Genomic DNA, 12,958 nt, shown 5'->3' on the forward strand with positions numbered 1-12,958 from the left:
GATGCCAGGAAGCACTTCCTGACAGTTAGTACCCCAAGGGTGTGGAATGGGCTTCCACAAGAGGTCACTGAGGCCCCATTGGTGAGAGTGTTCAAAGATAGGCTGGACATGCACACGGTAGACATGTCGTTAGCGGAGCCGTCTGGAGCCAGGGGTCTGACTAGATGGTCCAGGAGGCCCCTTTCTGACTTGCTCTGTTTCTATGTTTCTATGTATACTGTTGCCCTGCCTATTTAACTTTTATGCAGAGCACATCATGAGAAGGGTGGGGCTAGATGAATCACCAGTTGGAATTAAGATTGCTGGGAGAAATATCAACAACCTCAGATATGCAGATGATACCACTCTAATGGCAGAAAGTGAAGAGGAACTAAAGAGCCTCTTGATGCGGGTGAAGGAGGAGAGTGCAAAAGTTGGCTTGAAACTCAGCATTAAGAAAACTAAGATCATGGCATCCAGTCCTATCACTTCCTGGCAGATAGATGGGGAATAAATGGAGGTACTGACAGATTTTATTTTCCTGGGCTCCAAGATCACCGCACACGGGAACTGCAGCCAAGAAATTAAAAGACGCTTGCTCCTGGGGAGGAAAGCTATGCCAAATTTAGACAGCATACTAAAAAGCAGAGACATCACTCTGCCCACAAAAGTGCATATGGTCAAGGCTATGGTTTTCCCAGTTGCAATATATGGCTGTGAAAGCTGGACCATAAGGAAGGCTGAGCGCCGAAGGATTGAGGCCTTTGAATTGTGGTGCTGGCGGAGACTCCGAGTCCCTTGGACTGCAAGAAGATCAAACCAGTCAGTCTTAGAGGAGATCAACCCTGACTGCTCTTTAGAAGGCCAGATACTGAGGATGAAACTCAAGTACTTTGGCTATCTAATGAGAAGGAAGGACTCACTGGAGAAGAACCTAGTGCTAGGAACAATTGATGGAAAAAGAAGACGGGGACGGCAGAGGATGAGGTGGCTAGATGGAGTCACTGAAGTAGTTGGTGTGAGCTTAAGTGAACTCTTGGGGATGGTGGAAGACAGGAAGGCCTGGAGGAATGTTGTTCTTGGGGTAGCGATTGGTTGGACGTGACTTCGCAACTAACAACAACAACATGAATTACAAAAGGCCCTTTACCACCTTGGGTTGATCAAAAGGTCCCTGTGCTCCCCAGATTTTATGGAACTATGGTGACCCTAACCCTATCCTGCTCTCCTGACTCTGCCATGCCTATCCTGTCCCATGTCCTCACCTGACCCACTGTGCACAGCCTCCTTCAGGATCTTCAGTTCATTGTTGAATTCAGCGATAAGGGAGCTCTTGCAGAGAGGGCGTGGGATGAAGCGCCGTTCTAACTGGTCGGCAATGTGCTGTCGGGCAGTTAGTTCCTCATGATTCTCAGCTGGCTGAGCTAGCAACTGGGGTTGAGGGGCAGTGGGGAAGAGTCATGAAAAACAGACAGACACCATAAAACTATTTATTCAGCATTTAGGAGAGGAGCTACAGCACGACAGCTAAGCATCCACTCAGACTATATGTGGTCTCAGGTTAAATCACAGTGCGAATAAGACTTTGCACTGACTTTGGAACCTCAATGCCCATCAGATCAGACACTATGGATCACATGGAGCTTTTGTCAGGCTCAGAAGAAGGCTGCTTCATATTTCATCAGCTATAATTCTGCTTGAACTGCTGCACTCTCTATTACAGGGCTAGTAAAAACTGGGATTCCCAGGCATTTTGTACAACACCATTGAAAAGTCTCCTGCTCATCCTTTAAGACAAAATGGAAGTATTCAAGGCTGTTGAGTATTCATGAAATACACTTTCACACTCAAGACTGCTGCTTCTGTATAGCATTGTCACATTCTTTTTTTTCTACAACAGGGTTTGTACATGTGATTTAGTAGTATCAGTTCACAAGGAAAAAGCAAGTAACTTTAGAAGTGACTTCACCTTGCACTGAATGAAGGGTCGAAGAAGCACAAAGATAGGAATTCGAGTGCGGACAATAAAATCCAGGAAATCCCACAGGGCCAGCCCTCCTACTTTTCGCAAGGCCATCTCTTTGACCTGCAGACTCAACCAATACCATTGGCTGCCAAGCTGCCGCTCAAAACAGACAAGGATCACTTTCAGAGCTAAAAGTGAAATAAAATGTCAGAAGGATTAAGGTGCTCACAGTGATAACACCATATGCATGCTCACCCTAGCCTTTCTACATAAAGCACAAGCTCTTGTTTGAGGAAAATACTATTGTGCAGTGAAGCAAAAGCATGTGTGCTACTGTCTCTGACATGTAGATCTGTAAATAACTTGTGCCTTAGGAACATTCTCTTCTCCAGCTTTCCTTGATCTCCAAGAACCAACAGTAATGCCTTCCCTGTAGTATTGGTAGCACAAGGTATAATGCCATTTTCATTAACTGCTTCACTATTATAGAATGTCAGTTCCTTATCTTTTAGGAGGCTGCATTAAGCTGGCCTGAGGTGAGGTGGCGGGTGGGTCATGACAAAAGAGCCAAACATGGAAGTCTTCTGCACACTTACTAAGGAGTAAATCTCGTAGTCAAGTGGAAACTTTCACTCACCCAGGTAGGCTGCCTGGCTAGTGGATTCAGCTAGCCCTTCTTTACGTAGGTCCTTTCCTGCATCCCCTGGTGTGGAACAGTGGGCAGGGGAGTTCTCCAGCATGAAATTCTTGCTGCGAGACGTGCTGATAATGCGAGGTGGCAGCAAAATATTAATGACAGTCTGAAGCAGCAGGAGGACTTCAGGCTGCTCCAGCCAAGGGCTGTCTGCATGATACCAAAGGGAAAAGATAGCCGATCAGGCCCCGATTCTCAGAAATGATTTGGTGCCATTTTCAGCACCACACTGAAATATGAACACTCTATACACCCAACCTGATCCCCTCTTCTCCTCCTGTAAGCAAAAGGCAAAGTTATTCTAGCACAAACAGAACACACATAGTTCCTGATGTCAGCTTGTCAGCAATATAGTCTTGCTTGCTGTACTTTCCCCAGCCCCACACTGTTCATTGCTTTTGACTCTCAAGGACTAATTCACACTGGGCTTGACCATGGTCTATAAAACCCCCACTTACTATACCCTGACTGGGCTTCCTAACCCCAAGGCAAGTGCATCAACACTTGATGAGCTGAGATTGCCCTAAACCAAGCAAAACTGTTAGCTCAGGGTTAAGCTGCAAGTGTGAATGAGCCCTTCAGAGAAAAACAGGCCATACTGCAAAGTGTAGATTCAATAACAGAATTTTAATTAACACAAGTAGCATGGAACTGGGTGAAGGATAGGCAAGGTGGAAGCTACAGAGTTTTCTTGTCCCTTCCCATTTCTTTCTTACACACAGGTGAATTTTTGCTTTCTCCGGCATGCTCCGACATTCATTGTTCTGATCTCAAAAAGAGGAGCTCCTCTGCCAAAGAGTGAGTTCAGAAAACATAGCTGAAATGAGAGAAGGACACCACAACACCAATTTCCTTATGCAGATCATTCCCAAGAAGCCCTACTGACAATACACCACTGAAAGAACGTGTATAGCAAAAGAAACACAGAGGTGGAAGGAAGCACAAGCATTTGCTATTTTGGAGAGGCAACAGGGAAGGGGAAACAGAAGAATCTTTCTGTTAATCAGACCTTTGCTTCCTGATCCTACTGTGAGCACAAATGGGATCAGTAGGTTTAAAAGCATTCCTTCCCTTCTCTCCTGATTGGTGAATGGGGAGATCACATGGCTTAAGGGGAAATCTTCTTTCAATGCCTGTGCAGTGATAATAAAAAAAATAATTAAATCATTTTACTTGCAGATTATAAGGGGTAAAGAATATGTTTGAAAAGGGATTCCCAAACACTTCATTTATATAACACCCCACAGAAAAATACTGTGTCCATATCTTAATGAGTGCATATGCTTGGATGACACCTATGCAATGAGGCAGATTCTCATTTAAGCACAATCATGTGGCCAAATACCCAAGATTTTGATTTCATTTACATCTTTTTAAATCCTACATAACTTCTCACTGAGCCATTCATTGATAGCTACCTGTGTAAACCAAAGTGAGGTCAAAGTCTAAAAGTAGTCAACTAAATAAATAAAAATCTGAGGAAAAATATTAGAAGAGAAATATTTTTAGGTTTTAAAATGCACTGCATTTCTCCTAAGTGCAAATTCTGGAGGTATTGCTTTGCTTGCTCCATTTAGTAAAATAAAAAACCCCTTTGCTAAATGTCAAAGATTAATAGCAGGACTTGGCATCTTTCAGGGAGTCAGGACATATTTCAGATGAAACTATAAGGGAGTAATCCGCCCCGAGGCTTCGGCGAATGGGGCGGCATAAAAATGTTTTAATAAATAAATAAAATAAATAATCCTATGGCTCCTAGACAGCACCTGAAGGTATGTAGTGATTCTCCTCTGCACTCATAGAGGACGAGCATGGTGGAAAAAATACAGTCTTGCATCTCAGAGGCTCGTCTGGCTCCTTTCTGCATTCTCTTGTCCTCTTGTCCTGCCTGGCCGTCAGCTTCACTGGCTTCCCATTGAAGCATGGGCCCAATTCATGGTGTTGGTTATGACCTATAAAGCCCTAAACGGCTTGGGTCCTGGCTATCTGAACGAGCGCTTACGTCCGTATATGCCCGACCGCCCCTTGAGATCTGCGGGAGAGGCCCTTCTCCGGGAACCCTCCATGAAAGAAATTAGGAGGGTAAGTACTCGGAGGAGGGCTTTCTCTGCGGTGGCGCCCAACCTATGGAATTCACTCCCCAAAGACGTTCACCTGGCACCGTCATTACTGGTTTTTCGGCGCCAGGTAAAGACCTTTTTATTTAAACATCATTTTAATTGTTAAAATATATGATCTGGCCAGGGCAACTTCTTCTTCCTTCTCTTTTCCCCTCCTATATTCTTTATTTACTTATTTTATACTGTTAATTTTAATTTTATATTATTATGTTTGTATCTCAGTGTATTTTTTGTATTTTTGTATTTAGTGGTAATTTATTATGTTCTATTTATTTCAATGTATTTTATTGTGGTGTAAGCCGCCCCGAGGCTTCGGCAAGGGGCGGCATAGAAATGTTATAATAAAAAAAATAATAACATTAGAAACATTTGTCTGTTGGGGGCACAACCCATGGAACTGCGCCCTCAGAGACTGAAACTCAAACTTACATGTGCCAGCTCTTCTTTAATACTTATTTGTGACTTGAATTTATTCAGTATTTATACGTGAAATAAATGAATCTTCAAATAACTTGAATCTTAAAAGGAAGGCATTTCTAATAATTCTGCAACTTAATGGTACAAGAAAAAGGTACCAAACTTTTCCATTTTACATGATTATATGAATATTCCAAATTCCAATTACTATTTTCGAACTGCAAAGTTATTTGCTATGAGTATGCTGCTAAACATGGAAGAAGTGCAATGAAGGTGAATATTTCTGCTGCTTCAGACTAACACAGCTAATTCTACTGAAGTTAAAGATACAATAGTGAAGTGTATATGTGTTTAAAACCTTTCCAGAGCTCAGGCCACTTTTGGTCAATGTATGCTACAGACAACTTTCTTGACTCTTTCTTCAAGACCATTCTTGCACCTACTCATTCCTGTTTTGTTCTTTGATTTTTATTCCCTCCTATCTTGTATCAACATACCCTCTCACAAGACTCCAAAAAGTCCCACTCTGTCTCCTCACACTGGCAAACACATCTTCCCACTTGTTTATTAGTTAGACTGGAGTAAGACTGCATCATTCCACAGGTACACTAATCTACATGCATCATATTGTAACAAAGCCATTACAGTAAGGAAATTGGCTGGACATGAAATAGGGGCAGAAAACATGCAGCAACATTTAGTAATTGAGTACCTTTGTCACCTTGGTACCAACAAAGAGGTATAGAAGCCAAAGAGACCAAAGCACACAGTTTGCATTATCTAAAATAGTAACAATACAATATAGAACAAAAATACTTGGCAATATTACTGTATTTCCACTAGTGAAAATAATAAAAGATGGTATATGATAATTAGAAGAAAAAAACCAACCAATCTGTGATTTTCACTATTTTCAGGGTTCACCTGACCCTGATCCAGGAACCAGATGACCCACAGCAACAACAAATATATTTTGATAACAATGGACAGGAAGAATTAATCTCAGAAAAAAATAAAGAACATCTTCTGTTTGTTACTAGAAATCCTGACTTATAAAACAGATAAGCAATTTCTCAGTGAATTGTTTGTGAGGAGACATGCAAAATATGAAATTATACAGAACTCTCCATCAGATAGAATGGAAAAATAGTTGAATTTCAGATACACAGAAAGCAACACAATGTAAATAGATTTAATCTTTTCATATGTTGCATGAGCTATACAAAATTCCACTGCCTGCACAGTTATGATCTATGGAAGTCCTGTTGCTTCACCTCTTTAAGACCTCTTTTTCTAAAGTGAAGCACCAGCAATGATTTACCTATCTACATTTTCTAAGAAGTACAATGATCTTTGGTGTCAGTTCTTCAGTTGGTTTAAACCTGCATAGTCCCAAAGTGACTTCATGGGGGACTATGCTAAACTGGCACCTGCTGAAGAACTGGACAGTTGCTAAAGTTCCAAACCTTAGCATATTTGTGGGAAAGTTAACACTTTGCTTCACAGTTTTTGCCCAGCTTTCGCAGAAAACATAAGAGCACCAATGAATAGGCGTCTCAACCACATGATAAGCAAAGCCTGCTTAACAGGCAAGGCAGTCACACCTGAATCTGCAATGCTACAAGCCGGACAACAGCTGTGCTGAAGGGTAGAGGTGGCGAGAGATAAGGGCTGAGATGAAGAAGGGGTAATCCATCGGCCACACTGGAAGGTCCTACCACTCCCATCACCTGCAATACAAACACAGCACATCACCTTGACCAACTATTGCAATTCCATCCATGCCATACCCTCCAGTGTTGATGAGCTTCAGGTAGCGCAAGACTGGGTGCTCTGCATTTGTGAGCTCTCCACAGTGTCTTGCGGTAGCTGGGGCGGAGAAGAGAAAGGCATGCTTCTAGCAGGAAGCGGGTAGGGAGGATAAGGGACTGTTGCAGAGTTAGCCAGAGGGACTGGACAGAAGGAATAGGGAAAACCAGCACATTGAAAAATGTATGCAGCACTAGCTCTGCATAACCAGCACCGTACTGGTAAAATAGGCAAGGTTGGAGGGTATGCCATGTAGCTACTGTATTCAATGGAAAAAGGTACTGAAAACACCATGTTTCTAGTTGGCTTCAGCTGTCCCCTTCTTATAGTGTGGTAATGTCCTGAGTCTGACACAAACTAGGCATGATACAATGTTCAAACTCTCCTGTATTATTATTTTTAAGATTAAGTTTGAGGGAAGATTCAATGGAATCAGAAGATTTTAATTCAAAATTAAAGCTGTTAATGTGCTTTTGAACTTCTCTGTAAGGCTTTTATATAGCTCAGTTTCACACAGGGTACAACAGAACACATTACTAGTGTCCAGCAGCTATTCCAAACTACTGGAATTTGTGGCACACCCAACCCGCCGAGGTGCAGGTTGAAACAATATTTCTTCTGAACAATTGTATATCAATCTGAATACATGTCAATCTTGCTAGAAGTTTCTAAGCAGCAGAAATAGCTTCCTAAGATACTGTGATGCTGCATTAGTGCTGGTTGGAGGATTAGAAGTAACTTACTTTGTGTCTGTTTCCCAGCTTCATATTATAAACAAACACAACATAGAAAAGCTCCTATATTTCTTTTCACAAGGAAGCACCCTGTAAAAGAATGAGTCAGTATTTTCTATGACTTGGGGGAATGGGGAGCCAGCTGGCTGATTAAATAGACTTGATAACTTTCAAGCAACAAAGGGCGTTGTGGGAGCCCTGCTGGGTCAGAACATGGATCCATCTACTCCAGTATCATTTTCAATAGTCCACTAGTCCGAAGCTTCCAGAAAGCCTTCCAGCAGGGTACCGCCTAGCAACTGGCATTCAGAAGTACATCATGCCTGGCTCCATTTAGCCATGATGATTAATATCCATTGCTAGACCTGTCCTCCACAAATTTCTCTTAATTTCTTTCCAAATTCAGCTATCTGTACATCTTTGACTGAGTTCTGTGTGTTATCTAATGTTGCATGAAGAAGGTAATTTAAATGCAAAATCCTTTGCAGTACCAGTTAAAGCACTTTCTGAAGCTTTTTCTGCATATAAGTAATATGATTCTAACCTATGATACAATGCCAGTAAATTCAATCCAGCAGTGTATGTAAGTGTGTAGTGCAAGGGTATTTTTAAATGTATAGTGCAAGAAAAAGAATATGTGGTTCTCCACATTTTACTGGATCCCCATTCCTAGTTTATAGGAAGTATCTCCATTTATTCATTTTTACATTAAGCTGCAAAACCAAGAAAAATAAAGTAAAATCTAACAAAGCTAATCTAAAAACTTTGCAAAAATTTCCTGACAAGAAACCAAATTTTATATACTGTCTGAAGGCATGATTTTTATATCAAAACATGCAATGTAGAATGCTCTAATTCTGAAATTTCATTGTCTCTCATGGTCAAGTCCACAATTTGGTTCTAGCACACTGGATCACCATTTGGTTCTATGCATGCAAACTGGATCACCAGGTAAAACCTTTCTGATTAGGATATTCCCTAGTGGAAATTAAACTACAATCCAGGTAACAATATTGCTAAGTGACAGAAGGATCTGAACATTGTACCCAAAAAAAGAAAATCCCAAACTTACTTTAGACTATGGACATTACAGATGCCAAAGCAAATTTATGCCAGCAATTTTCTGGTCAAGTCAATTATTGATGCCCTTTTGCAGAGCAATAATAATTGTGTGGTTTATTTTAATTAATTTTTCCATGAATTTGTCTCTAGCCTCCCCCACCTCCCTCCTAACTCCTCTACCAGGTGTGTGCAGTATCCACCACCCCACTCTCCAACTTGCAGCCCTCAACTCTCGACGCAACATACAGGAATAGATTTTCAAAGTGGTGTGTGGAAAGTAGCAAAAACCAGTCACTAGACTATGGGCTCCTTTCCTGTCCTCTCCCCATGCACCACTCTGAAAATGTACTCCGCTATTTCTAGTATCACTGGAGGATCTTATTTTTATGAGTAGGACAACTGGCTAAAGAGTCATTCCATGGAAGTCTCTAGTGCAGAAGGAAGCTTAGCAGATTTGCAGGAGACTGCAGAGTTGGCTACTCACCAGGTTGACACAGACATTGATCAGTGACCTAAGATGAGGCAGGAAGGATATGATTGGCTGCCTCTGAAGTGTCAAACAAACCCCTTCAATCAAATTGCTGGCAGGTTCCCACTCAACCTGTCGCCTGGAACACAACAGTAGGTGGCATTAGGTCTTTGGCTCCACCAGAACCCTGCAACAAGGTGACTGACACAGAGTGACACCAAGGAATGTTTATGGCAACAATCCACTTTACAATGTGGGTATTATACCCATGGTATAAAAAAGCAGAGGTGCAAAAGAAATTGCAGATTACAGAAAACTGGACCTGATGCTCAACTAATGATACAAAAAAGAAAAGAAAAGAAATAATAATCATAGCAACCACAGTGAGAAACAGTGACAAAGATCAGCACTGCGCATATGAAGATGCATGTTTCAGTTCATGACTGGTTTTTGGAAAGAGACCAGGTTGCTGAGGCTTTTCAACAAGCCATCTTTGTATTGAGATTGCTATTTTTTTAGAACTTAATAGTCTGAGAAATTTGTTCCCCATGTGACCATAGCATAATTATAAAACACTCTACCACTTGAGATTCAGTCAGGCACCTACCTTGTTGAGCTTCAAGTGCCTAACAAAAACTTTTCTTTTTTGGCACACCTATGGCACCACTTAGATTATCAATATTATGCACAGATTTTAATATATTAATTTATGTTTTAATTTTACTTGACTATGCATATTACAGTTGTTGTTTTATTTATTCTGATATTTTAATAGTAATATTTTACTTATTGTTAATATCAGTATTTTTATTCTAGCAGCCACCCAGAAAGCATGATGCTAATTGGTTGCTTTCAGACAAATCCAGCAAAGAAATACTGTAACAATAAGAATTTGCATTTCTTCTCCCTTTTCAGCAACCTCTTTAAGTTAATCTTCTGAACTTCAAAGACTCCCCTTCAGAACACTTCTGAGTACATGTGAGACACAGAAGAACCTTTTGCATCTGTCTATAGTGTGACAACATTCTTCATGTTTTGGTAAGCTATGTGTATTTGGATAGAATACATGGTTGGGCAAAGGGCCATTATAAAGCCAGTGATTTCCATAGCTCTCTGTTGGCTGGAAGGTAGCACACAGTAATGTGGTGGTGAGCTCATTCCCATCACTATAGCTCACCTATCAGTGCTCAATGAAGTTCTTATTTCCATTATCTTCATCAAAGGCTGACAGGCAAGTTGACTGAGCAATCCATAGTTTATCACTGTGCTATTGCCTTAAATTTTCATTATGGGCCACTGAGAGCACCTTACAGTAACACAGTATGTCAAATAAAGAACATGGAGTCTGGTGAATTGGTCATAACAGGCACTGTCTATAGACAGCAGTTCTGTGCTTCTCCTACCTTGATTTCAAAGTTTATTTTCTGTAGAACAGAGATCTAAAACTGTAGGCCTATTGTGGCTTCAAATCTCTTTGAAAAAAATCACTGTAAATTTTGCTCTGCACCAGAATCTATCAGAAACATTATTCCATAGGAACATACTGTTGCATGTGGCTATTCTGCATGTAAAATTAGACAGCAGCAAGCATGTTTCAGTACTTAACAAATGTAAAAACACTGATCGCTAGGCATGTCTTTAGTGATGTTCAACCTGCATATACAGAACAGTCATAATATGAAAGAAAAGGTAGAATGCAATGATAACAATACTGTAAGAATAATATATAATTATTTTTCTAAGTAAACTGGCAGATTTTAATGTGACTGGATAAATTGCAGAGGTATATTCTGAATTTGCAATATTCTGAACAAAAGCCCTTGTTTGGTGAATTTAAATGACAACTTAAGCCGGTTCCAATGTCATTGGAGATACAACTACTGTTGTATCTCCAATGACATGAACAGAATGCATAATCACCCTTTCCAAGTAGTTATAACCCTAGTCTTTGTTCATCAAGAATGAGGTTTCTTTCCTTGCCCATGCCTTGAAAAGTATTTCAGGAAATTTAGAGCACCCAGAAGTCGCATATTTCTTCCAGAATTCAATCTTGTAGATTCTATTCCCATGTCATGATAGTTAAAGGAAATAGAGAACCCCAAAATTTGCTCATGGACTTCTGGAAAGGTAGAAAAATCTAAAATTCTCCAGAGATTAGTATTTGGGTGCATCATGGAAACATTAATATGGAATCAGACCATGGGAAGAAATAGTTTTGAGGATGTGTAATGAGGATCTGCTATTTTCTTATCCAACTTAGTTTGCTAAGATTAAAACAGAATTCTATTGTTTAGCTGTTACAAAGAATTCTGGCCTAATGCAAGCCAAGAAGAACATCAAAAGTTAGTGGGGGAAGGGAGGAACACTTGGCTCCAATGTTCACTAAGATTTGTAAATCATAGTTTATGAAGTCAGGAAAGATTTCCAAATCCAGCAAATGCCATTGTGCCCTGACTCCTTTTCTTCCTCATCTATTATTGTTATTATTCATTACATTTCTATACTGCTCTCTGGATGGTTCACAACATTAAGTCACCCATCCAGATTTCAACCAGGTTCAACCCTGCTTAGCTCTCAGTATTAGGCAGGATCAGGCATGTCAGGCTATATGGAAGCAAGAAATGGTGATGATTTTACAGTTACAGTAAGGAAAATATAGCAGCTAAGCTTGTCTTGCTTGACATGTCATACAGGGAAAGGAATGAGCCATTAAAGATTCCAGGTTGTTTTTTAGGGCTTAGGAGATAAAACTAGAAAAACACAGCCAAGATTTGAAAAAAATAGATGAAACAGTACAAACAGAAACTTCCTGTCAACAGCATCCTTTTGATAAGTTACAAGAAATAAGATGAGAGGAAAGGAGGATGTTTATTTTATTTCATTGGGAAAGAGAGAAAAGGGCAGTCTTGATATGGATCTTTGCTCACAAGCAATAATTTATCAAGAAACAAATATATCAAATGTATAAAGCATTTAACCTACACTTAGAAGAATTTCTTTGAAGCAGGGGAAACAAAAGTTTTGTGACACTTTGAAATTTAACAGATATATTGTAATATAAACTTTGTTGGGCCAGATCCTACTTCAAATACCTCTATTCAAAAGATCCTAAGATTTTCCATACACTTTCTCAAAAAATCCTTCAAAATCCAGTGTGTGCACACAATCCAAGGCTGTGATAAGCTGCTACAACTAAAACATGACAGAAAAACATGCCTTTGTGATCAACAGGTTAATGATGCAGAAAAACCAACTGGCTCAAGAACGACAAAGCAGCTACAGTTTTCTTTCACAATATAAAACAGAACCACTGATTACTTTTCTAATATTCAGAGGGATTAACCTCCTGCATCTCTTATGTTTTCTATATTTAAAAGAAAATCCTATATTTAGATGCAGACAGGCTTACAATAAATTGCACATCCAGCTTTACAGTGTTTATAATCATATATGCTTAATTCTGTTAAACTCTAATTTCCTGTGACTATAAACATTACAAAAGCAACAAAAAATCTCAGTGGTGGATACCTGTTTTGATCAGGATGCTACATTTGAATAATTTCTGTTGAGATTTTTTAAAATAAAAGATGCATTCCCTTGATTGTTGCATTCAAATATGTTCACATGTACCTACACTAATAGAAGAAAAAAATCTCTTCTTTTTGCTATGAAAGTTCAGTGCAGCAAAACACTGTCAATAAAAAGACA

The 12,958-nt window shown here is 39.9% G+C and overlaps 1 protein-coding gene and 1 long non-coding RNA gene across 4 annotated transcripts in view; one reads left to right on the forward strand and one right to left on the reverse strand.

The window, feature by feature from the left end:
- Positions 1-12,958, forward strand: part of LOC123024355 — a 54,820-nt gene that overhangs the window by 38,472 nt on the left and 3,390 nt on the right. For all 3 annotated transcript variants that reach the window (XR_006414905.1, XR_006414904.1, XR_006414903.1), the window contains one exon: positions 10,166-10,288. This is a non-coding gene — a long non-coding RNA (uncharacterized LOC123024355). The remainder of the gene's footprint in view (positions 1-10,165; positions 10,289-12,958) is intronic.
- Positions 1-12,958, reverse strand: part of UNC80 (unc-80 homolog, NALCN channel complex subunit) — a 221,874-nt gene that overhangs the window by 33,221 nt on the left and 175,695 nt on the right. The window contains 6 exon segments of the mRNA XM_044431977.1: positions 1,245-1,410; positions 1,949-2,133; positions 2,583-2,789; positions 3,649-3,772; positions 6,781-6,906; positions 9,266-9,389. Of these exon segments, the coding sequence (XP_044287912.1) occupies positions 1,245-1,410; positions 1,949-2,133; positions 2,583-2,789; positions 3,649-3,772; positions 6,781-6,906; positions 9,266-9,389 (932 nt within the window).

This window comes from Varanus komodoensis, unplaced genomic scaffold (genome assembly GCF_004798865.1).
Source record: "Varanus komodoensis strain SLA01 unplaced genomic scaffold, ASM479886v1 scaffold23, whole genome shotgun sequence".
Taxonomy (NCBI): Eukaryota; Metazoa; Chordata; class Lepidosauria; order Squamata; family Varanidae; genus Varanus; species Varanus komodoensis.